The 25,000-nt window shown below is 48.2% G+C and overlaps 1 protein-coding gene across 1 annotated transcript in view; it reads right to left on the reverse strand.

Moving 5' to 3' along the window:
• LOC143026277 (sphingosine-1-phosphate lyase 1-like) overlaps positions 1-25,000 on the reverse strand; it is a 74,001-nt gene that overhangs the window by 12,722 nt on the left and 36,279 nt on the right. The window contains exons 3-11 of the mRNA XM_076186385.1: positions 24,930-25,000; positions 23,904-24,002; positions 23,322-23,432; positions 22,196-22,407; positions 20,413-20,574; positions 15,113-15,187; positions 13,604-13,813; positions 11,334-11,469; positions 5,086-5,188 (exon numbers count right to left, since the gene is read on the reverse strand). The exon at positions 24,930-25,000 is cut by the window's right edge and continues 49 nt beyond it. Of these exons, the coding sequence (XP_076042500.1) occupies positions 5,086-5,188; positions 11,334-11,469; positions 13,604-13,813; positions 15,113-15,187; positions 20,413-20,574; positions 22,196-22,407; positions 23,322-23,432; positions 23,904-24,002; positions 24,930-25,000 (1,179 nt within the window). The remainder of the gene's footprint in view (positions 1-5,085; positions 5,189-11,333; positions 11,470-13,603; positions 13,814-15,112; positions 15,188-20,412; positions 20,575-22,195; positions 22,408-23,321; positions 23,433-23,903; positions 24,003-24,929) is intronic.

Here is a 25,000-nt window from a genome sequence, read left to right on the forward strand (position 1 = left end):
AGGAAAAAATATCGAGCTGGAGAGCAGTAACGAGCGGAGTACCACAAGGTTCCTTACCTGCACTAATAATGTTTCTTGTCTATGTAAATGACATGAAAGGAACAAGCTATGCCAGCATGTTTGCAGATGTGAAAATCATAAGAGTGAAAAATGATGACGACGATAGAGTATTACAAAAAGACCTAGATACTATGGAGCCAAGAATGCGAAATGAAGTTTAATACAAAAAAATGCAAAGTATTGGAAATGGGTAACAGCGGCAAAAGGCCATCCTTAAGCTATTCCTTGGGAAACGAACAACCTGTCACCTGACAAACATATCAGCAGGATTGTGGAAGAGACGTATGAACTACTGCAAAAGATTTATCTACTTCTGTTTATTCATTTATTCTATTATTTATATAATTTATTTGTTCATTTATCTATTTATTTGTTGGTTTATGTATTCATTCATTCATTTATTTATTCGTTTATTTAGTTAGTTATTCATAATGAATTCCTATGGGTATGACAATACGAGCTTGTGAACCATTGATAGCTCAAATATATGGATACGTATCAAAAGAAGTTGCTTTGAGTTCTGAGGACGCGGCACGTCATCTACCGGGAATTGTACATCAGTTCTGAGAACCCAAGTTTGCACCAGCACCACAAAAGAGGAGCGGATGTTGGGACGCCCCAAGTACCACGGGAGAACGTCCTGTTCCCTCTACCTGGGCACGTGCAATTGTTTCCTCACTTTGTATACGGAACTTTGTGTATTACTGGAAGCGCATTTTTGTTCGTTTGTTTGTTTGCTCGCGCGCGCGTGTCTGTGTCTGATTGTGTGCGTGTCTGTGTGTGTGCGTGTCTGTGTGTGTGCGTGTCTGTGTGTGTGCGTGTCTGTGTGCTGTGCCTGTGTCTGTGTGCTGTGCCTGTGTCTGTGTGCTGTGCCTGTGTCTGTGTGCTGTGCCTGTGTCTGTGTGCTGTGCCTGTGTCTGTGTGCTGTGCCTGTGTGCTGTGCCTGTGTCTGTGTGTGTGTGTGTGTGTGTGTGTGTGTGTGTGTGTGTGTGTGTGTGTGTGTGTGTGTGTGTGTGTGTGTGTGTGTGTGTGTGTGTGTGTGTGTGTGTGTTTTACCTAACCCTATTTACCCAACCCTAACATACAGGTAAGGAATTAATGTTTGTTAAGATAAAATCGCCTGGTGGTAGCATCCGGCGAAACAAAACGTGCAACAAGCGTCGATGTGAAGCGAGGACGTAGTACCAAAAACTCGTCCTTGCTAACTGGAGACCCGCGGCCCCGCGGCAACCGCCAACAGAGGGTCCCGCACGCTCCTATAAATGTATTAGTGTGGGGCTTTTTTCTGCCACCGCTTTATGACTATGGGCGGAGGGGAGTAGTCTCCGGTTGTCACCTCTCTTTCCTGTACGTGAAAAAGTGGAGGAAACAAATCAGAATCAGAGAGAAAGAGAGAAAGAGAGTTAGAGAGAGAGAGAGAGAGAGAGAGAGAGAGAGAGAGAGAGAGAGAGAGAGAGAGAGAGAGAGAGAGAGAGAGAGAGAGAGAGAGAGAGAGAGAGAGAGAGAGAGAGAGAGAGACACAGAGACAGAGAGAGAGAGAGAGAGAGAGAGAGAGAGAGAGAGAGAGAGAGAGAGAGAGAGAGAGAGAGAGAGAGAGAGAGAGAGAGAGAGAGAGAGAGAGAGAGGGAGAGGAGAGACAGACAGGAGACAGACAGACAGAGAGAGAGAGAGAGAGAGAGAGAGAGGAGAGAGAGAGAGAGAGAGAGAGAGAGAGAGAGAGAGAGAGAGAGAGAGAGAGAGAGAGAGAGAGAGATACAGACAGACAGACAGACAGACAGACAGACAGAGAGAGAGAGAGAGAGAGAGAGAGAGAGAGAGAGAGAGAGAGAGAGAGAGAGAGAGAGAGAGAGAGCCACCGAGAGAGAACGAGAACCACCGAGAGAGAACGAGAACCACCGAGAGAGAACGAGAGCCACCGAGAGAGAACGAGAGCCACCGAGAGAGAACGAGAACCACCGAGAGAGAACGAGAACCACCGAGAGAGAACGAGAACCACCGAGAGAGAACGAGAACCACCGAGAGAGAACGAGAACCACCGAGAGAGAACGAGAACCACCGAGAGAGAACGAGAACCACCGAGAGAGAACGAGAGCCACCGAGAGAGAACGAGAGCCACCGAGAAAGAACGAGAGCCACCGAGAGAGAACCAGAGCCACCGAGAGAGAACCAGAGCCACCGAGAGTGAAAGGGAGCCACCGAGAGAGAACGAGAACAACCGAGAGAGAACGAGAACCACCGAGAGAGAACGAGAGCCACCGAGAGAGAACGAGAGCCACCGAGCGAGAACGAGAGCCACCGAGCGAGAACGAGAGCCACCGAGAGAGAACGAGAGCCACCGAGAGAGAACGAGAACCACCGAGAGAGAACGAGAACCACCGAGAGAGAACGAGAACCACCGAGAGAGAACGAGAGCCACCGAGAGAGAACGAGAGCCACCGAGAGAGAACGAGAGCCACCGAGAGAGAACGAGAACCACCGAGAGAGAACGAGAACCACCGAGAGAGAACGAGAACCACCGAGAGAGAACGAGAACCACCGAGAGAGAACGAGAACCACCGAGAGAGAACGAGAACCACCGAGAGAGAACGAGAACCACCGAGAGAGAACGAGAACCACCGAGAGAGAACGAGAACCACCGAGAGAGAACGAGAACCACCGAGAGAGAACGAGAACCACCGAGAGAGAACGAGAACCACCGAGAGAGAACGAGAACCACCGAGAGAGAACAAGAACCACCGAGAGAGAACGAGAACCACCGAAAGAGAAAGAGAGGCACCGAGAGACAAAGAGAGGCACCGAGCGAGAACCAGAGCCACCGAGCGAGAACCAGAGCCACCGAGCGAGAACCAGAGCCACCGAGAGAGAACGAGAGCCACCGAGAAAGAACGAGAGACACCGAGAAAGAACGAGAGCCACCGAGAGAGAACGAAAGCCACCGAGAGAGAACGAGAGCCACCGAGAGAGAACCAGAGCCACCGAGAGAGAACCAGAGCCACCGAGAGAGAACCAGAGCCACCGAGAGAGAACCAGAGCCACCGAGAGAGAATGAGAGCCACCGAGAGAGAACGGAAGCCACCGAGAGAGAACGAGAGCCATCGAGAGAGAACGAGAGCCACCGAGAGAGTACGAGAGCAACCCAGAGAGAACGAGAGAGAACGAGAGCCAGCGAGAAAGAACGAGAGCCACCGAGAGAGAACGAGAGCCACCGAGCGAGAACGAGAGCCACCGAAAGCGAACGAGAGCTACCGACCGTGAACGAGAGCTACCGACCGTGAACGAGAGCCACCGAGAGAGAACCAGAGCCACCGAGAGAGAACCAGAGCCACCGAGAGAGAACCAGAGCCACCGAGAGAGAACCAGAGCCACCGAGAGAGAACCAGAGCCACCGAGAGAGAACCAGAGCCACCGAGAGAGAACGAGAGCCACCGAGAGAGAACGAGAGCCACCGAGAGAGAACGAGAGCCACCGAGAGAGAACGAGAGCCACCGAGAGAGAACGAGAGCCACCGAGAGAGAACGAGAGCCACCGAGAGAGAACCAGAGCCACCGAGAGAGAACCAGAGCCACCGAGAGAGAACCAGAGCCACCGAGAGAGAACCAGAGCCACCGAGAGAGAACCAGAGCCACCGAGAGAGAACCAGAGCCACCGAGAGAGAACCAGAGCCACCGAGAGAGAACCAGAGCCACCGAGAGAGAACCAGAGCCACCGAGAGAGAACCAGAGCCACTGACCGTGAACGAGAGCCACCGAGCGAGAACGAGAGCCACCGAGCGAGAACGAGAGGCACCGAGCGAGAACGAGAGCCACCGAGAGAGAACGAGAGCCACCGAGAGAGAACGAGAGCCACCGAGAGAGAACGAGAGCCACCGAGCGAGGACGAGAGCCACCGAGCGAGGACGAGAGCCACCGAGCGAGGACGAGAGCCACCGAGCGAGGACGAGAGCCACCGAGCGAGGACGAGAGCCACCGAGCGAGGACGAGAGCCACCGAGCGAGGACGAGAGCCACCGAGCGAGGACGAGAGCCACCGAGGGAGAACGAGAGCCACCGACCGTGAACGAGAGCCACCGACCGTGAACGAGAGCCACCGACCATGAACGAGAGCCACCTAGATAGAACAAGAGCCACTGAGAGAGAATGAGAGCCACCGAGCGAGAACGAGAGATATAGAGAGAAGGGGGCTGGGATCTTGGGCCCAGTCCGGAGACTAAGCGTCGGCTACTCGGGGCTGCACTTCCAGATGGCGCCAAGGGTGCTTAGTATTTTGGGCGGACCGAGAGAATGGTGTTTCTAGAAACTGCGAGTTCGAGTCTCGGCAAAGAGAATGTTCGTCTGTCGTCTTTGGAATCTATTCAACTCCAGTAAAACCGTTTCCTTTGTCTGCAATTTGCGGCCATTTTATCAATTGCCGTGAAAAAAAACAAAAATCCTCAGGCAGTCAGTGACCAAATCCCCTTTACCGAGATGTCACGGGAATGAATGAAACGGCCCGAAAGCAATCTTAAAATAAATAGATAAATATATATATAAATAAATAAATAAAATAATAAAAAATGTATGGAAGGTTTTACTTAGGATAGTACAGAGTATTTCATCGACAAAAACCAGCGCTTCTATCGTTGGGGAGAGCATCGCCCCGAAGACGTGGAGTCACAAAGGTGACGAACGAGAGCTTTAAGGAGAGTAGCAGAACGGAGGGATAGCAGACACTAAAAGTTATCTTTTTCTTAATAGAGTCATCAACCATAACAGAATGCTGCGTGACTCTGGTCCGTAAAGATGTCACTAGAGTCCATAAAATATCGCCTGCATAAAACATGCAGTCAATAGCATCCCATACTGGGGTGGCCAAGGTTGACCTTTTGGTCCCCAGTGGGTGCCACGGATGCGAGTCCAACCGGTTTGCGGGACTCGAACCACAAAGAGTGCCACCCACCAAGGACAGGGGGTGCTCGGCACTCCCGCCCACTCACGCCCGCTCTCCCCTCCCATACTCCCCCTCAACTTCCCCCTTTTGAGGCACTCACCCTTGCTTGATGTTCCTGGCAGTAGTGATGATCTCTTTGGTCTTCTGAACGTAACCCTCGACGCCGTGGTAGAGCAGCGAGGCCCAGCACACAGCCACAAGTCCTTGATTAAGGAAATTGGGGATTAGTAGGGCAAGGTGGGGGGGAGTCAATGGGGCAAAGAAGGGGACTGGGAAGGCGTCGCATTAAAGGGGACTGATTAGGTGTTCAGGGCGACACTGGCTCACGGCACCCACCTCGCACCAGGCAAATCATATTCATTAGGACAAAGGAGGAGGGACGAGGCGGGGTGGCACTCGTAGCGGAGGAGCACACGAGGATTTTAGGTAGGCCAGTGCTGTACGAGTATCTCGTGTAGGGCGGTGGTGGTGGTGGCTGTGGTGGTGGTGGCTGTGGTGGTGGTGGCTGTGGTGGTGGTGGCTGTGGTGGTGGTGGCTGTGGTGGTGGTGGCTGTGGTGGTGGTGGCTGTGGTGGTGGTGGTGGTGGCTGTGGTGGTGGTGGTGGCTGTGGTGGTGGTGGCTGTGGTGGTGGTGGCTGTGGTGGTGGTGGCTGTGGTGGTGGTGGTGGCTGTGGTGGTGGTGGTGGCTGTGGTGGTGGTGGTGGCTGTGGTGGTGGTGGCTGTGGTGGTGGTGGCTGTGGTGGTGGTGGCTATGGTTGTGGTGGCTGTGGCTGTGGTGGTTGTGGTGGTGGTTGTGGTGGTTTTGGTTGTGGTTGTGGTGGTGGCTGTGGTGGTGGTGGTTGTGGTTGTGGTGATTGTGGTTGTGGTGGTGGCTGTGGTTGTGGTGGTGGCTGTGGTTGTGGTGGTGGCTGTGGTTGTGGTGGTGGCTGTGGTTGTGGTGGTGGCTGTGGTTGTGGTGGTGGCTGTGGTTGTGGTGGTGGCTGTGGTTGTGGTGGTGGCTGTGGTTGTGGTGGTGGCTGTGGTGGTGGCTGTGGTTGTGGTGGTGGCTGTGGTTGTGGTGGTGGCTGTGGTTGTGGTGGTGGCTGTGGTCGTGGTGGTAGTTGTGGTGGTGGCTGTGGTTGTGGTGGTAGTTGTGGTGGTGGCTGTGGTTGTGGTGGTGGCTGTGGTTGTGGTGGTGGCTGTGGTTGTGGTGGTGGCTGTGGTTGTGGTGGTGGCTGTGGTTGTGGTGGTGGCTGTGGTTGTGGTGGTGGCTGTGGTTGTGGTGGTGGCTGTGGTTGTGGTGGTGGCTGTGGTTGTGGTGGTGGCTGTGGTTGTGGTGGTGGCTGTGGTTGTGGTGGTGGCTGTGGTTGTGGTGGTGGCTGTGGTTGTGGTGATGGCTGTGGTTGTGGTGGTAGCTGTGGTTGTGATGGTGGCTGTGGTTGTGGTGGTGGCTGTGGTGGTGGCTGTGGTTGTGGTGGTGGTTTTGGTGGTTGTGGTGGTGGTTGTGGTGGTTGTGATGGTGGCTGTGGTGGTGGCTGTGGTGGTGGTGGTTGTTTTTTGTTGTTGTTGTTGTTGCTGTTGTTTTTGTTGTTGCTATTGCTGTTGCTGTTGTGGTTTTGTTGTTGCTGCTGCTGCTACTGTTGATGATGATACTACTGTTTTGGTTGTTTTTTCCTATAGTTTAGCCTTCAGTGGCAGTAGGTTAAGATACTAGAATTACAGACGAAAACAATCGCCCTCTCGGGCTCGCGCCAAAAGTCCTCCACTGTAGATATGTTGTGTTCATGTAGTTCACATGTCTGTGTTTCCCAGTGCAGCGTAGTCTGTGAAGATGCGTGTGACTGTGTGTGAGGCAGAGTAGATACACGTTATGTATTGTTATGCCTAGCCCGCGTTGGTAGGTCCCGAGTTTTGTGGGGTGGCCAAAGCGGTGACTACTCAAGTGCACTCTATTCTGTTTAGCCAAGTTCTTGATCCATGTACTGTTGGTTGGGGATAGTCAAAAACTCTGTTAGGCTTCATGCAAGCTAGAGTTCTGTCAATGAGAAATGTATGTACATATTTGTTCATGTTAATGTGGTTAAGCGGCGGTTGTCGTACCGTTTTAGGGTCTGTTTGATGTGTTTGTGCGTTGATGGGATCTATCAAGTAGCGCGAAGGGTGTTGTGGACTTTTGTTTGGCAGATGCTATGGTACGTGTACCGCGCGTGTCGAGAGGTTTGCAGAGACGTAAAACACCTGTTCTCCGCGCGTAAGTGATCTCTGGGTTTTGCCTGCGCTCATCCAGCGATTACTCGAAGTGCCTTGTTTCGTGTGACGTCTAATGCGTAGTGCTGTATATGTGAGATGGGTGTTATCCATACTGGAACGATATAATCCAGCACGCACTTCATGTACTGTTTGTGTATTATTTTGTTGGCGTATCGTTGCCTCGTTTAAACTCTGCATCTGTCACAATTCTGAGGGTGTTAAGGCGTATGGTGCATTTTTGCCTGATCCTTGGTTATGTGTGATACAAACGTTACTAGGCTATTGCGTGTGACGCCAAATATTTCTACCTGGTTTATATATAGGATGCGTATATTGCTTAATATGAGGTACAGTTTCCTTCGGTATCCGTGGTTGTCTGTTGCGAGAAGTGTGATTCTGGATTAGACTGGTGCAATCTTCTATATGTTAGTGATTTGCCACTGCTTTAGTATTGTCTGGAGGCGAGCGCTTGATCAATAGCTACTTCAGGCACAGGAGGAAAAGTGTCGGCAGGGAGGGTGGAGATGTCTGAAGGATAGAAAGTCAGGACTGAAGTTACAGTGTTCTTTGATTCAATGGAGGCAAGTAGTTTTGTCTTTAATCAGGACTGAAGTTCCAGTGTTCTTTGATTCAATGGAGGCAAGTAGTTTTGTCTTTAATCTCGTTTCGACAATTTGAATAAATCATCATACTTACTGGGATTTGATCCATAGACTATGTACACAAAGCTAAGACAATACCACACAAATCTCTCAACTTTCTCAGTAGCCGAGTGGTATATACGCGGCCGCGTAAGAACATGGCGGCCCGGGGTCCCAATTCCAGGTGGGTTGGACTTTTATTCAAGTTTTTGTTGTATAGTTCTCAAGCAGGGGCTGAGTAACCCGCCGGAGGCCAAGCGATTTCCAAGAGGACCACAGACATAACGAGTTTAAGGGATTCTCGCCGCGTTAAGAAGCAGCGTAACATAAGTTTTAAGTCTGCGAGCTAATAGCATGATAGCCACAGCATAATCGGATTGCGGTTCCACACTACCGCGTTAACATATTGCCGGTCACGCGCGTACTCCTTCCTCGCTTCCTGTTTTTGCTTTTACGGTTTTCATCTTTTTGTTTAGCCTAGGATTCGTTTACCGTGACCGACAACGGTTACCTTTCAGTGTTAACCCTGCGAGACGGACGCCGGAGAGAAGCATCTCCGTGTCACCCGTCTTCAAAACCCGTGAACATCCTCGCAGCTACCCTGTGTTCCGAAAATTGAATCTAGGATGAGGTCGCCCTTAGTGCCAGCTTCTGGCTATGGAAGAAAGACTTGTGGAGGCGGGGCGGGAAGAGGGCACGAGGAGGTAGTGAGGAACTAACGCCAAGCGACTCATAGTTGGGGCCGCAAACGTCATTCTTCCCATGTGTGCTTCAGGGACTGTTGGGGGCAGGTAACCGCCACTACTGAGAATCGAAGACCACGCGTTACCGTAGAGCAGTGGTTATTAGGTGTGCCTCACACGCGCAAGGCCCCGGTTCGAGCCCCAGCGGAAGCAGGCACGAGGGCAAGATAGGAAATAGATTTTTCACACCTGGCAGGCAGACGAGAGAGAAACCGGAAGGCGTTCGTGGCAGCAAGAGGAGGACCGGAAACTAGTGTCCGGCTGCTGCCTGCCTTTCAGGGGAGTGACCGAACCCCCATCTGCTCCGGGAAACTTACGTCGTCCGGTTTTGTGCCTTTTTTTTGTGTGTGTGGTGTGTGTGTGTGTGCGTGTGTGTGTGTGTGCGTGTGTGTGCGTGTTTTCCGGGAGGTCTCCCACAGAAAGTGGACTTTTACATATACACACACACACACTTGTATATATGTGTGTGTATGCATCCACACACACACACACATATAATATATATATATATATATGTATATATATATATGTATATATATATATGTACATATATATGTATATTTATATATATGTATATACATATATGTATATTTATATATATATATATATACACACATGTATATATGCGTGTATATCACTTAGACGAAATGTTATAGCACATTTGTAAATAATAATCACGAAGAACCCACAGTCGGAATAAAAGGAAACTTAGAAGAAAGTATAACTTCTATATTTCGGCTAATAGTTATAGCCCTCTTCAGGAAAGTACTTTCCGAAAGAGGGTTATAGCTATCACCCGAAATATAGAAATTATACTTTCTTCTAATTTTCTTTTATTCAGACTGTGGGTTCTTCGTGATTATGTGTGTATATAAGTATATATGTATATACATACATATGTATATACATATGTATATACATATATACATATATTCATATGTACATATGTACATATATATACATGTAAATATGCATATATACACATGTATATTTTATGTACATATGTATATATACTTTTACATACACACATGTATATATGTCTACATATACATATGTATATAAATATATGTATATAATGTATATACTGTATATTCGCACACGCATAAATTCATGCATACACATACAAACATATATAGGTACAATCATACAAACATACATATACACGACTCGACGGCGCAGTGGTAGCGTTCGGAACTGCGGCTACAGGGGTCAGAGTTCGAATCCTGCTACGCTGCGAGTCGTTACTCCAACTCTCGTGGGCGGTAAGTTTGGGGGATGCGTGTAAGGTCACAACATTACCCATAGATCGGTCATATACGAGCTCTGAGCTCTCTTCCGGAAGGGTGATAGATGTCAATCATGAGTCCAACACGTGATTCAAAGACCATTGTGAATCACACACACACATTGAGAGCACACACATACATATGCATACATGCCGCCGAGCGTGGAAGCTTGACCTCCAAGCCACAGCACCTGCTGCTACTGACCACTCTCAAGGCTTCCTCTAGCAGTCGCCATAGACGCTCCCGTTAAACTCTTCAACTCGGAAGCCTCCTACCCCTCAGACCTTTGCTACGAATTTCAACCTTTCCCTTCGGGATGAGGGGCGGACCAGGGGCAAAACGAGGTCTCGGCCGATGAGGACCCCACCGAGTCTTCCCCCCTCCCCTCCCCCCCTTCCAAGCTGAATAAAATGGCCTGACGGCAGTCAGGACAAAGGTCAGCCATGTCCGTCACCTTGCTGAAGGAACTGGAGGGCGCGCGCGCGCACCTGCAACTTCCCTCCTCTCCCTCCCTCCCTCCTTCCCTCCCTACCGCCATCCCCATCTTTCTGTCTTTTTTCTCTCTCTTTTTATGTGCCTGTATCTATCAGTCTCTCTCTATTTCCATTTAACCTACCACTCTATTTGTAACTACCCATCTGTCCCTATCCATTTCTGCCTCTATCTCCGTATTCATATTTGTCTGTCTCCATTTTTTTCTGTCTCTCCCCATCTCCGTTTCTGCCTCCATCGATGTCTTTATCCTCATCTCTTTGTTTCTATGTCTCCATCTCTCACCGTTCCCTTCTCCGTCTCTTTCTATCTCAGCATTTATCTCTATCTCTGTATTTACCTCTGTCCCTGGCTCGATACCATTCTCCTTTTGTCTCTTTCTCTGTCTCTATCTCTGTTTCCATCTTTGTTTTTCTCAATATTTCCATTTCTACCTATTTATCTCTCCATCTCTCTGCATATATATATATATATATATATATATATATATATATACATATATATATATATATATATATATATATATATATATATATATATAATATGATAGACATTCATATAGACTTTGCAGAGCTTTATTAGAGAACAAAATAAATAAGCTACTGGAGTAACAATCCCAATCCCAGTGAACTGCACACATCACCACAGACATCTTTAAGAAATTATACAAATAAAAATTTCTAATTAGATCAAATCCAAGAAGGGCAGTTGGACTCCTCCATCGGCGAAGGAGAGACCTAAACCGCAAATTACGAAATCAGCCGCCGGCGCCGACGACGGAATAGACTTAGTAACCGTGATGCAGTGACCACTGAAACTATCGGTTGTTTTAAGAAACGGTTAGACAACTTTATGGATGGGGATGACAGGTGGTCATGGACACTGAACTCCCTAGTGTAGGCCTTATGGTCTCTTCCAGCCTCCTTCATTCTTATGTTCCTACGACGACCGCGCTTACCTCCAGGTCTGGAGCCCGGGATGGTCGGCGACGCATAGATGCCGCCGGGCCAGTCGGGGGTGACGAAGTATTGGTGCCTCCGGAGTTGGGCGTCTGTGTACATGATCACGCTCGAGCCCTTGGGCGAACTGCCGTACTGCCAGAGGAAAGGAAAAGAAAACAAAAAATATTGTGAGACTCTTGTGAATTTGGTTCCCCGTGGGTCCGGGGCAGACACCAAGTGACAGGGAGAAAGTGGATGGGAAGAGAAGCTTAGCAACCTTGTGGACACGTGGAAGGTAACCAGAAGGATCTCAGGTACTAAGATTATCACTAATTAATCAAAATATAGACAATCCCTTCGCAATTAAAGGAGAGCTAAGGAGGCGAGAGAAATCGCCTGGTGTCAGCTAGAGTAAAGGCACAAAATGCCAACTGACATGGAAAAGGTTAGAGTAAAGATCAAGATACAAGAACTAAAAAATGGCAGTAGATGTATTCACTTCTTATTCCCTGTTTGTCCTTTTTCCTCCAGGTTTATGCCAAGACCAGGCCAAGGGACAACTGATCCCCTCGCAGGCGGGGAGCAAGTGACCACAGAGAGACAATTGAGTTGAGTTTTTAACTTCGAGGGACATAACGAATATAATAGACTTGGAAACCATGTAGTGAGGGCTGAAACGACTGATTGTTTTAAGAGTTTAGATCATCTTATGGATGGGGATGAGATGCGGAACTGCCTAATGTAGACCTTATGGTCTCTTGGGTGGGGTGGGGTGGGGTGTGGTGGTGTGGTGTGGTGTGGTGTGGTGTGGTGTGGTGTGGTGTGTGTGTGTGTGTGTGTGTGTGTGTGTGTGTGTGTGTGTGTGTGTGTGTGTGTGTGTGTGTGTGTGTGTGTGTGTGTGTGTGTGTGTGTGTGTGTGCGCGCGCGCGCGTGAAAAACCAAGGTCAGAACAAGGTTGGTTTAATTCGAAAGGAGCACAAAACGGTATGACGTCATATTTTCTTTTAAAAAAATATTTTGTGAAAAAGCATTATTCCCCTGATGGTCCCTTCCCCGACTTCGAACATTTCGGGTCCCATCCCATCGGATTTCCAATCATGTCCTTATTTCCCACGTGCCATGATCATTTTTTGATATTCTGTCAAAGAAATTTAAGTTAGGTCAGGTCAGGTAAGGCCAAGTTTGGTCAGGTCAGATCAGATTAGGCTAGGTTATGTTAGGTTAGATTAGATTGGGTTGGGTTGGGTTAGGTTAGATTAGGTTGTGTTGGGTTGTGTTGGGCTGGGTCGGGTTAGGTCGGGTTAGGTCGGGTCGGGTCGGGATTGGAGTTTGGGTTGGGTCAGGGTTGGAGTTCGGGTTGGGTTGGGTTGGGTCGGGGTTGGAGTTTGGGTTGGGTTGGGTCGGGTTGGGTCGGGTTGGGTTGGGTTGGGTTGGGTCAGGGTTTGGGCTGGGTCGGGTTGGGTTGGGTTGGGTCGGGGTTTGAGCTCGGTCGTGACGGGCTGGATTGGGATGGTCGGGTTGGATTGGGTTGGTCGGGTTGGATTGGGTCAGGTTGGATTGGGTCAGGTTGGATTGGGTTGGATTGGGTTGGGTCGGGTTTGGTCGGGTTGGGTCGGGTTGGGTCGGGTTGGGTTGGGTTAGATCGGGTCGAGCTGGGTCGGGTAGGGTCAGGGTTGGGTCGGGTTAGATTGGGTCGGGTTAGATCGGGTCGGGTCGGGTTGGGTCGGGTTGAGTTTGATTGGGTCGGGTCGGATTGGGTCGGGTCGGGTTTGGTTGGGTCGGGTTGGGTCGGGTTGGGTCGGGTTGGATTTGATTGGGTCTGGTCGGGTTTGATTGGGTCTGGTCGGGTTTGATTGGGTCTGTTCGGGTTGGGTCGGACTGGGTCGGGTTGGGTCGAATTGGGTCGAGTTAGGTCGGGTTGGGTCGAGTTTGGGTCGGGTTGGGTCGGGTCGAGTTTGGGTTGGGGTTGGAGTCGAGTCGAGGTGAGCTAGGTTAAATTAGGTACGGTCAACAAAATCAGGGAAGGAATCCTTTGGGAAAGAATTCCGTTGTTGCGCCCGCCGGTGCGCAGGTTCAACCTGGCGCTCCAGAGCGACATACCAAGGAGGAGTTCTCCAGCTGGACAGTTTTGCCGAGGCATTTACTCCACGTCCACTCCTCCATTCCGCACCTCCACAAACTAAGCATCCCCACCATCACCGCCGCCACCACATCCACGACCTCGACCAGACCCCCTCCGGGACCATCAACCAAAAAGCTCTTCTACCATGTTCCATTTTCCTTTTACCTTATGCGTGTCGGCTGAAATACTGGTCACTCCTTTCACTGTGAAATCGAAGGGCGCGATGGGGAAGCCCGCCTTCTCCATGAAGGGTAGGAGGTAGCCCCCCATGCAGCAGTCCACGTGCACACCCACGCCCTTCGAGGCGCCCAGAGCGCCCACCGCTTCGATATCGTCCACAATGCCGTGGGCGTACTCAGGAGCGGAACAGGCAAGCTGAGGACAAAAGATGCCGTCATTACAAAATGCTAAATCAATAAAGGAGATTGAGAGAGATATATATAGAGAGATATAGATAGAAATATAGATACAAAGAGGTATAGAGATATAGAGATATGGAGAGATATAGACAGACGGAGAGACAAAGACAGAGACAGATACAGAGATAGAGATATATAGATATAAAGATAGATATAGAGATGTAGACAGAGAGAGAGACAGAGACAGAGAGAGACAGAGAGAGAGAGAGAGACAGAGATATAGAGATAGAGAGAGGGGTGGACACACACTAGTAGGTGTCAGCGATCAGCTCCGGATTTTAACGACACGAGTTCGAGGCCAGTGTGGAGGAAGAATTTCGATCTCGTTCTGCTCGACGAAGACCCGAGCACCCAGGGCAAAGGTGACAGCCTCGATCGCAGTCAAGCACCTTCTGGGACATACGAAGCGTCCAGAAACAGAGGGGCATCCCCGCTACTTCTACTGGTTTCAAGTTAAAAGTTTGGATCGTGAAAAGCCTCTTCTATATATCTGTTCTTTGCCAGGAACAATATTCTCTATTTCTATTACCGTCTGTTCTCCACCTGTTTCTGTTTCCATCTGCTCCCACCTGTTCTTCGCCACCTGCTGGTTATTTCTTTATAGCCACACCATCCCTCTCACCCCATGACACCGGTTTTATTAACTGCAAGTAATTATAGTTACCTAAATAGTTACTCGCGGCTCAAGCAACCGCTGAAGCGATGCGAGTTATGATGGTGACGAGTTGTTTATAGTAAAGTGATACCACGCATTTGGAATTATATATTCAAATATCTAAACATAATTATTTACATAATAGTACCTCGTTGCTTTGTTGGCGTATCACCCACGCCGGGTTTCTGACATTAAATGCATGCTCTCGTGTTTGCGCTACCTTATACACGACCTAATGCATGGAACAGACAGCTCACCTTCAGATGGGGATTCACAGCAATGGTGTTTATTATCAATCAGATTAAAAAAGAACGAGTAATACAGTATTGACTTTATATTTTATAATGAGAGTAGTGTGATGCATCGTACATATGGCAGACGATGCTGCGCGCGAGAATTTGAGTCGTGTAAAAGCAGCAACGACTGCAACAACACTGTAGGAGAGAGGCCAAACGCAGAGTATGGGATCCAATATATTTGACGTATTGGATCCCATACTCTGTGTTTGGCCTCTCTCCTACAATATGAGTCGTACTGCTGAAGTGGTTAACCTTACGCATAGAACAGACAGTTCGCCTTCAGGCTGAGATGAAGACTCACAGCAATTGTGTTGGAATCCATCGCATTCCGCATGGCCCGGACGTCCACCTGGAGGGTCGTTGGATTCAATCGCACCTGAAAAAACAAGACAGGTGTTACAGGTGTTGCCGTGCATGACGTCTTCCTCACCAACAACAACATCGGTCTCGATGACATCATCGTCTGTCCCTTTCAACTTTAGAGACATTTGATTCGAAACAAAAAAGACGCGAGGCAGCAGCGTAAGACCCTTGATGAAAAAAAAATTGATGAGAAACCCAAACTAGAGGAAAAAGTAAATTAGATAGACTTGTAAGGCAAACATTCATCAGGTTAAGAGAGGAAAATATTTGCCAGCATCTGCCAGGTCTATGTCAACACAGTAATCAGGTTTTTATTGCAGTCGCCGTTGTTGTTCTCGCTAAAACCAGTCCTACAACTCCCGTGGTGATGCGAAGTAGCTTACACTTCCTTCTACATCCTGGGGAAGAAAAATGAAAACATTCCTTCCCGTTACAGGAAACTCTTTTCTTATAGAAAAAAAAATCTACTTTTTTATAAAAGTCCGTCCTTTGCCACACTGATAAATTGTTTCTCTCTCTCGCGCTCTCTCTCGCTCTCACGCTCTCTCTCGCTCTCGCGCACTCTCTCGCTCTCGCGCACTCTCTCGCTCTCGCGCACTCTCTCGCTCTCGCGCACTCTCTCGTTCTCGCGCACTCTCGTTCTCGCGCACTCTCTCGTTCTTGCGCTCTCTCGTTCTCACGCTCTCTCGTTCTCTCATTCTCTCTCTCGCGCTCTCTCGTTCTCTCTCGCGCTCTCTCGTTCTCTCTCGCGCTCTCTCGTTCTCTCTCGCGCTCTCTCGTTCTCTCTCTCGCGCTCTCTCGTTCTCTCTCGCGCTCTCTCGTTCTCTCTCGCGCGCTCTCTCGTTCTCTCTCTCGCGCTCTCTCCTTCTCTCTCGCGCGCTCTCTCGTTCTCTCTCGCGCTCTATCTCGTTCTCTCTCTCGCGCTCTCTCGTTCTCTCTCTCGCGCTCTCTCTCGCGCTCTCTCGTTCTCTCTCTCGCGTTCTCCATCGCTCTCTTTCTCTCTAAAAGATATCTTCAACGCACATCTTGCTATGCCTTACGAGAGAAGTGTCGGACATCGAGAAACGCGCACCTAGTTTGTGCTGCCGCCGCTGCTGCTGCTTCTGCTGCCGCTGCTGCTGTTGCTGTTTCTGCTGTTGCTGCTGCTTCTGCTGTTGCTGCTGCTGCTGCTGCTGCTGCTGTTGCCTGGGCTTTAATGAACACATGTGCTCCGGCTTTCCCCGACACCTCCTATTACCTTAAAGAACATTGACCCCTCCTGAAAGAACTTTCACCCGCCCCGTCTCTATGTATGTCTGTCTGCGAGGTGAAATTGTCTTTACCTTAGGCGAATACCTGGATCAAATCCTCCAGCGCCTTTAAGTTCGCACTCGACTACTCCGCAAGGCGGTTTTTGCTTGTTTGCCTGCATGTCACTGAGGAAATACCAAAGATGCTTGAACACGTTTTTACTGAAAGAGAGAGAGAGAGAGAGAGAGAGAGAGAGAGAGAGAGAGAGAGAGAGAGAGAGAGAGAGAGAGAGAGAGAGAGAGAGAGAGAGAGAGAGAGAGAGAGAGAGATTCAGAGATTTATCGTGGGGTGGGAGCTTAACTTATGCATTCGAATTTTTAAAGGAGAGTTAATAGTATAAACACATGTGATATTTCCAATACATTACCACAGAGACGAGAAACAATGGGCTCGGATTCTTAAAGCGTAGATTTGACCAAGAAATGGATAGAAGCAATTTTACCAACCACTCAGTCAATGACCGAAATAAACCTTCCGGCGCAGTGACTGCATGCGACGGCTAATTCTGCATTACAAAGGCTCTCACTGTTTTTCATCCTTCTTCCTGAAGTTTTGCAATAACTTCCCCCGTAGGTGGTCATTCTTCATGATGACGAGGCAGCATTGGTCATTCTTCCCGAATTCCTGAATTTTGGCTCTCCAATACCTTCTGCGGTTGATTTTACCTGTACGAGTTCAAGAGAGGTCACAATTTCACCCAGAGTACTTTTTTTTTTCATCTTGTAACGGACCAAAGGTGCGCCATTTGCGTGCTTTGTTACTGTGATCCACTGCAACACACTTCCTTTTTTAACTAAAACTCCTTCGACTCTTTGCAGATGGCACAGCCAGGCTGCTTGAAAAAGTTTCACCCCTTTTTCTGTGCAGACAACTTTTGCAAGAGCCAACGGGAGCGTTCTTTCTTCACCTCCACTTGAAGGCACACAAACTCTTTCTCTGACGGTTTCTTACGTGCCTTGGACTCTTGTGAAAAATGAATTACGTATCAAGGATCGTGGGCTCTTCGAACTCGTGGGCTCTTCGAACTCGTGGGCTCTTCGAACTCGTGGGCTCTTCGAACTCGTGGGCTCTTCGAACTCGTGGGCTCTTCGAACTCGTGGGCTCTTCGAACTCGTGGGCTCTTCGAACTCGTGGGCTCTTCGAACTCGTGGGCTCTTCGAACTCGTGGGCTCTTCGAACTCGTGGGCTCTTCGAACTCGTGGGCTCTTCGAACTCGTGGGCTCTTCGAACTCGTGGGCTCTTCGAACTCGTGGGCTCTTCGAACTCGTGGGCTCTTCGAACTCGTGGGCTCTTCGAACTCGTGGGCTCTTCGAACTCGTGGGCTCTTCGAACTCGTGGGCTCTTCGAACTCGTGGGCTCTTCGAACTCGTGGGCTCTTCGAACTCGTGGGCTCTTCGAACTCGTGGGCTCTTCGAACTCGTGGGCTCTTCGAACTCGTGGGCTCTTCGAACTCGTGGGCTCTTCGAACTCGTGGGCTCTTCGAACTCGTGGGCTCTTCGAACTCGTGGGCTCTTCGAACTCGTGGGCTCTTCGAACTCGTGGGCTCTTCGAACTCGTGGGCTCTTCGAACTCGTGGGCTCTTCGAACTCGTGGGCTCTTCGAACTCGTGGGCTCTTCGAACTCGTGGGCTCTTCGAACTCGTGGGCTCTTCGAACTCGTGGGCTCTTCGAACTCGTGGGCTCTTCGAACTCATGGGCCCTTCGAACTCGTGGGCCCCTCGAACTCGTGGGCTCTTCGAACTCGTGGGCTCTTCGAACTCGTGGGCTCTTCGAACTCGTGGGCTCTTCGAACTCGTGGGCTCTTCGAACTCGTGGGCTCTTCGAACTCGTGGGCTCTTCGAACTCATGGGAGGGGCTTCTTCTTCGGTCGCTCTTTAGGAAATAGATAAATTCATTCTGACCCCTTCAGTACTATGCAGCATTTTTTCTGTTAGTTTTTAATGCTGCCGATGATTTTATTCACCTCCGTGGCATCCCCGCAACCCCCTCCCCCTCCCCGGTAGCGAAGAGATGATCATGATGATCGTTATCATAATGATCGTTGTCATGATGATCGTTATCATGATGATCGTTATCATGATGATCATTATGATCATTATCATTATGATCGTGATCATCATGATCATTATGATCGTGATCATCATGATCATTATGATCGTGATCATCATGATCATTATGATCGTGATCATCATGATCATTATGATCGTGATCATCATGATCATGATGATCGTTATCATAATGATCGTTGTCATGATAATCGTTATCATGATGATCGTTATCATGATGATCATTATGATCATTATCATGATCATAATAATCATTATCATGATCATTATGATCATTATGGTGACGATCATGATCATTATCATCATTATGGTGATGATCATGATCATTATGATCATTATGGTGATCATGATCATTATGGTGATTATGATTATGATGACTATGATGATCATGATTATCATGGTGGTGATCATTATCAAGATCATGATGATTATCACGATCATGTTTAGTTGATGTTTTGTTGTTTTGTTGGTGCGTTATTGTCTTCAAGGAAAGAAACGCTGGAGAGTTGTGGGTGACGAAGTAAGAAGTTCTGAGGTTTTGAGCCGCTTGATCCTGCGGTGGCTTGACGCGCAATTAATTCAGTGAAAGAGGATTATGGCCTCGGGAAGGGAGTCTCAACGGACCGAGACACGAAGCCGGACCTAACTGGACCCTTCTCAAGCCTGAATTCCCCGCCCAGGATGCATAACTTCGGCTCTTCTCAGTCGGAACAAAGTGCATTTTCCAAGTTTAAGGGGTTATCACATTGGGCTATATTTCCTCCGACCTCCGATAAATCGGTGGTATCACCCACCTCCAGAACTTTTCCCGCTGACTATTTTTTTTTTCTCGACAATTAACATTGAATACCATTTGATGTGCTGGAGGATTTTTTTTTTCTCAGCACATCAGATTCTTTCCCGAAAGCTACGGGCTGCAAATCTGCTCCAACAGTTGAAGGAAAATTTGCCCAATGTGATAACGGATTTAAGGAACACGGTTGTCCGTTTTCTTCGAGTTCTTCCCACCTCTCGAATACTGTCAGCGCCCAACTACTGGTAAGGACCACCTTGAAGATACTAACTACTCCATAGATCCTCGAGCCACTTGTTGACCCAAGACCCAAGTACAGGACATCCTCTGACACGCGTAGACTTTCCTTGTAGAGATTACTTGGCATACCTACAAGTCGTCTCCTACTTTTGGAGTGAGAATGATGTCATCCGCAAATCTCAGGTGATTGAAATATTCTCCGATCAAGTGAAAATATTTCTCTCCTTAATTGAAATCTGAAGAAAAAAAAATAGTCAAGGTGATCTGTAAATAACTTTAGTGAACTTGTCTTTGTTGTAATTCTTCATGGAACCTGATTTTTGCGACATGTTTCATACGTTTCGGATTTCTATGTGGAAGTGCTGTGCCTTCTTGCATTGCCTTCAACCTAAGTAGTGCGCCGGGAGCCAGGGATGACCCTTCATCCACGATGTGCTCACATGAAAGAAGCATTGAATTGGTTTTAACATGCATGCTACGAAGGTGTGCTTTGATTCGGTCATACACCTTTATGAAGGAGAAAGGGTCTATGACAAACATTTTTACAGAGCACTATCATCGCGCGATAGATCATTGGATACCGTGTCGAATTCATGAGCAGGTGGTCGTGCGTTCGATTCCCAGGACCCGCTGCTGGCTTTGTCGCCTTAGTTCCCGATAACCCTGGCCAGGCAGGGAGACGACCAAACACACATACATAATACATACATAGATACATACATGCATAATAAAAAAAAAAAAGCGGCTTCCCGCAAATGGCAGGGTTTTGCTCTACCAGAGGTCTTCCACTTCCCACTCAGTGGGTGTGGGGTTGGCGATTTTTTTATTTTCTTTTTTTTTTATTTATTACCTTGATAAGCCTTATATTCAGGAGAATTGCCGCCTTGTCAAAACCCGCGTGGATGGAGACTCCTGCTACGATGTTGGGTTCACTGATGCCATTGATGTTTCGCGCCCAGTCCCGGTAAGCCTTCAGGGCCATCAGGATGCTCTCGGAACCTCCCGAGGTCAGCTGTTAGGGAGAACCAAAGACCCGGTCACGATTCCATGGATAAACAAAGCACATGACATTAATTCCAGATTACATTCGAGACACTAAACGCCATGACCAATATCTAAGACAAGGAGAGTTTCTATCTACTCTACACCTAGCCCTACTTCTTGAGAACTATCTTGTTAATATTTTTTTTCAAAATTACATATTCCTCACCCTATGACCAGCGCTTCTATCCTGGGCTAAAGAGGAAGAGACACGGAAGTGATAAAGGAGCCATTGAAGGAGGGTACCAGAAGGAAAGGACGTCAGAAGATAAAAATTATCAGAATTATTTTTCAAGTGGAGACTAGTTTCTAATCACAGGGGAAAAAATATGCGTGACTCGATGCTGGTACGACTTTCGGTTCTATGCCTATCATTGGGTAAAAAAAAAAAATGTTGAATAAATTTGTCCGGCGTCACCCAGAGCCAAAATCCAAGCTGTCAATCGAAGTGGAAGCGTCGAGTAAGTATCAGTGATGTCCACCAGTTAAACATCGATCGAATCTGGTCCCCTCCGCTAACCAAACCAGCCGATTGAAATCGCTCGACGTTAATCAAAACTTGTACATAGAGAGAAGGGACATTGAAGCAAAGAGCTGACTTCCCTTCGTAACGGAGTCATCCTCTATATATTTCATTCTGGTCAGCGCCAGGCCATGGCATTCCATATAAGGAGGGAGCACCTCGCCAGGGTGAGTGGGGTCCTGAGTATCCGAGAAAGCAGGAAAATCTGTTTGACTTGGGGGACTTAGCGCGGAAAAGCCGTCAAACCTTAGTTCAAATGACAAGGAACTGAAACTAACACAAACGCGCGCGCGCGCGCACGCACACGCACACACGCACGCACACGCATGCACAAACACGCACGCACGCACACACACGCACGCACACACACGCACGCACACACACGCACACACGCAGACAGGCGCACACACAGACATTTACAGACACGCACACACACACACGCACACCCACACGCACAGACACGCACACGCATAGACACGCACACGCATAGACACGCACACACACACACACATGAAACTGAACGTGTCAAGCAAAGCACGCGTGGAATGTTAGTGTCGACTTTATTCTAAATATGATCAATCACACGGAAACATGATGATACCGAGATTTCTCTACTCTTCTGTGGAACCACTACTCTACGTAAAGGTCACGACTTTACACAAGGAGCCGCTTCTCTGTAACAGAGGCCGACACCTCTACCCTAAGAGCTAGGATGGCTGGAGAAGGTGGCAGTCACCGGTTGTCGATGGAATTGAAATTGTTGTTGTAAGAATCGAGGTCGAAACCAACGCGCTGCAGTGGAATGGGGGCGGTAGTCATTGATCCCGCAAAGGTTCATATTTCATCCTTTCATTCACAGCGAGGTCCTCATTTTTTTTTCTTTGCAACTCTTTGAAACAAATGAATGAAGCCTAATCCCCCTTCCCTTTTTTGTTGCTCTTTGGAACAAGAAAATAATGATAAAAAAAAATCGACCTTTTTGGTACCCTTTGAAACAAGTAAATGAAGAAAAAATACAAAAAAAAAAAGAAAAAATAAAAAAGGTAAAAGAAAGAAGAAGGATCCTCACGCAGCCGCAGACGCTGTCTCCGCCTCGGAAGGTGTTGATGGTCATCCGGACGATCTCGGCCTCCATCTTCCTAACGCCGGGGAAGATGTCGGCGTGGAGGGGGTTGGCCCAGGCCGCCTGGTGGTACACCTTCTCCAGGACCTCCGTGTGAGCGTCGTCCGCCCCGGCGTAGGTCCCAGCCGATATCCGGCCCTCCTGCCACGCATACGGACCTGAAGATCGCGGTCCATCAAGTACGAGAGGTCTTCTGTGATTTGTCTATTTTTTATTAATTTTATTTTATATATCTATTTACTTATCTATTTACTTGTTTATTTATTTATTCATTTTTATTTATTTATTTATTTATCTATTTAGTTATCTTTTTATATTTTTATTTATTTTCTGAAGGACTTCAGCTTTCGAAATTATTTTCTACACTCTTTGGAAAGCGTTGTAAACTATCTGAAGCATACGAGTTTTCGATAAGCCTTTGACTTCTTTGTTTTGAATGTTAGGTTTACCCTACCTGACCCTAGGCGACTTTATTCATCCAAGGGATAATACAGATGTCATGGGGTTGATGCAATTTTGTATAAAAAATCCATCTAATCAAAAGACCATAGTAACACGAATCGTATGAAAATGAGTAGTACCTAGTTATGGCATATGTCTGATGACCGCTATAATAGATGCAGTGAGGATTTATTAACAGCTTTCAACGAATGACTCGTCTGTTTAATCAAATCGGCTGACGACAGCTTGACTAAATAGGTCGCACGACGTACGAGGGAAAAACGAGGATGGGGAAATGAGGAACAAAAATGGGAACGGAAAATGACGGGAAAATGAGGGCGGGAAACGAGGAGTAAAATAACGAGGGCAAATGAGGAGGGAAGATGAGAGAAAATAGGGAGGAAGGAAATTTGAGGAGGGAAAATGAGAGACCAAATGAGGAGAAAAGGAGGAGGGAAAGTGAAGACGGGAAACGAAAAGGAAAATCATGAGGGAAATGAGAACGTGAGGGAGGTGAAGAAGAAGAGGAGGGGCGGTGGTCTTCTCGACCCTCGACTGACGAGGGATTCTGCGAGCACCCAAACCAGCCACTCAGTCCCTATGCAACACTAAGAAACCACTAGTCACTCACTCTCGCTCAGGATGGCCTTTGATGCTTGCAGAACCTTCTCCACAGACCACCCCTTGACCGGAAGCTCGTTGAAGTTCGAGGATCCGTTCTTGAAGAAGTCTTTCTCGAGATCTGCCGAGTTAGGAACACACAAGTCTATGAAGTATATGAAGACGATATTATGAATCTGTGCAGATATTGTTTCCCTTGTTGATTATCTTATATATATTACATATAGATCTTCCATTGGTTTTCAATCAGCACAAATGCACTAAAACAGCAAGAACGACAGATATGTTTGCATAAATTCTGATACGCCATAGGACAAGTCCGGGTATCCACTGTGGTACTTTCCTCTTCCTCCTCTTCTTCCTTCTCCTCCTCCTGCTCCTCCTGTTCTTTCTGGTTCTCCTGGTCTTTGTTCTCCTCCTCCTCGTGCTCCTCCTCGTGGTGCTCCTCCTCGTGCTGCACCTCCTCCTGCTCCTCCTCCTCCTTTTCATGCTCTTCTTTATCATCCTGCTCCTCCTTGTTCTCCTGCTTGTCCTCCTCCCCCTCCTCCTGCTCCTTCCCTACCTGCTCCTCTTCCTCCTCCTCCTCCCTTACCATCTTTGGCTGCCGCGAGCTCCCTCTGGATGCGCTGCCGCACGCCGGGCAAGGTCCTTATGAACCGGAAGACCCTCTTCTTCAGCTCCGTCAGAAGCTCTGCGGAATCGAAAAGGTTCTCCAATTAAGGCCAAAAGAGCCAAACTTGAAAAGGAAGCTCAAAAGACTGAGCCAGTGAAGGAAAAAAAGAAATATCACTGCGAAAGTTCAGTGAAACCGACTGACGATGTAAGGAAGGAGTTAGAAACTGAACACCGAGAAAATGTATATAGATAAATAAACAGCAAAAAAATCCTGATATGAAAATATTAGGAATTCTAACAAATAAGATTTCCACAACAGTTAGCACCAGTGCCCAGACCTTTTTTTAGATCTTTCTTGGAAAAAAAGAAGAAAAAAATAAAATAAAGACAAATAAAAAAAAATCTGTGCAGTATTAGTTTATATCCTACCACAGACTAGCTGTCGTAGAATTTGAGTCATCACCAGTTATCAATTCTGTGCGAAAATGTGGAAATATCTAAATCTGATAAAGAAAGATCTTAGGTCCGGACACCGAATGTCATCCCCTCGGGGCTGCACTTCCAGGTAACGAGGATGTCGTCGAGATTTAAGGAGGAGCAGCAGGGGAATAAATCCTCCCAAATTTCAGTCTTGCAGGACTATCATAAGTAGATACCCACCATTTGTCTCATTCTGTGTGTGTATGTGTGTGTGCGTGCATGTACTGTGCGTGTGTGTGTGTGTGTGCGTGTGTGTGTGTGTGTGCACGTGCGTGTGTGCGTGTTTGCGTGCACGTGTGTGCGTGTGTGCGCGCGTACGTGTGTGTGCGTGTTTGCGTGCGCGTGTGTGCGTGTGCACGCGCGTACGTGTGTGTGCGTGAGTGTTTATACACACAAATCCACTAATATCCACCAAAAATCAACTCAAACATTTTCCACAAAGGTCACCCGACACCTTGAAGTTACCTTCGTCTAAACACCTTAAAACGAACTCGGACGAGAGACTCGGGGGGTCCCGTCTTACTTTGTCTGTTGACGTAGAGGTCCCTAGCCCGCAGGAGAGCTATGGTACCGAGGACGGTGCCCGCCACCAGC

Source organism: Oratosquilla oratoria, chromosome 6 (genome assembly GCF_046742065.1).
Source record: "Oratosquilla oratoria isolate Oo_2021 chromosome 6, ASM4674206v1, whole genome shotgun sequence".
In the NCBI taxonomy this organism is placed as follows: domain Eukaryota; kingdom Metazoa; phylum Arthropoda; class Malacostraca; order Stomatopoda; family Squillidae; genus Oratosquilla; species Oratosquilla oratoria.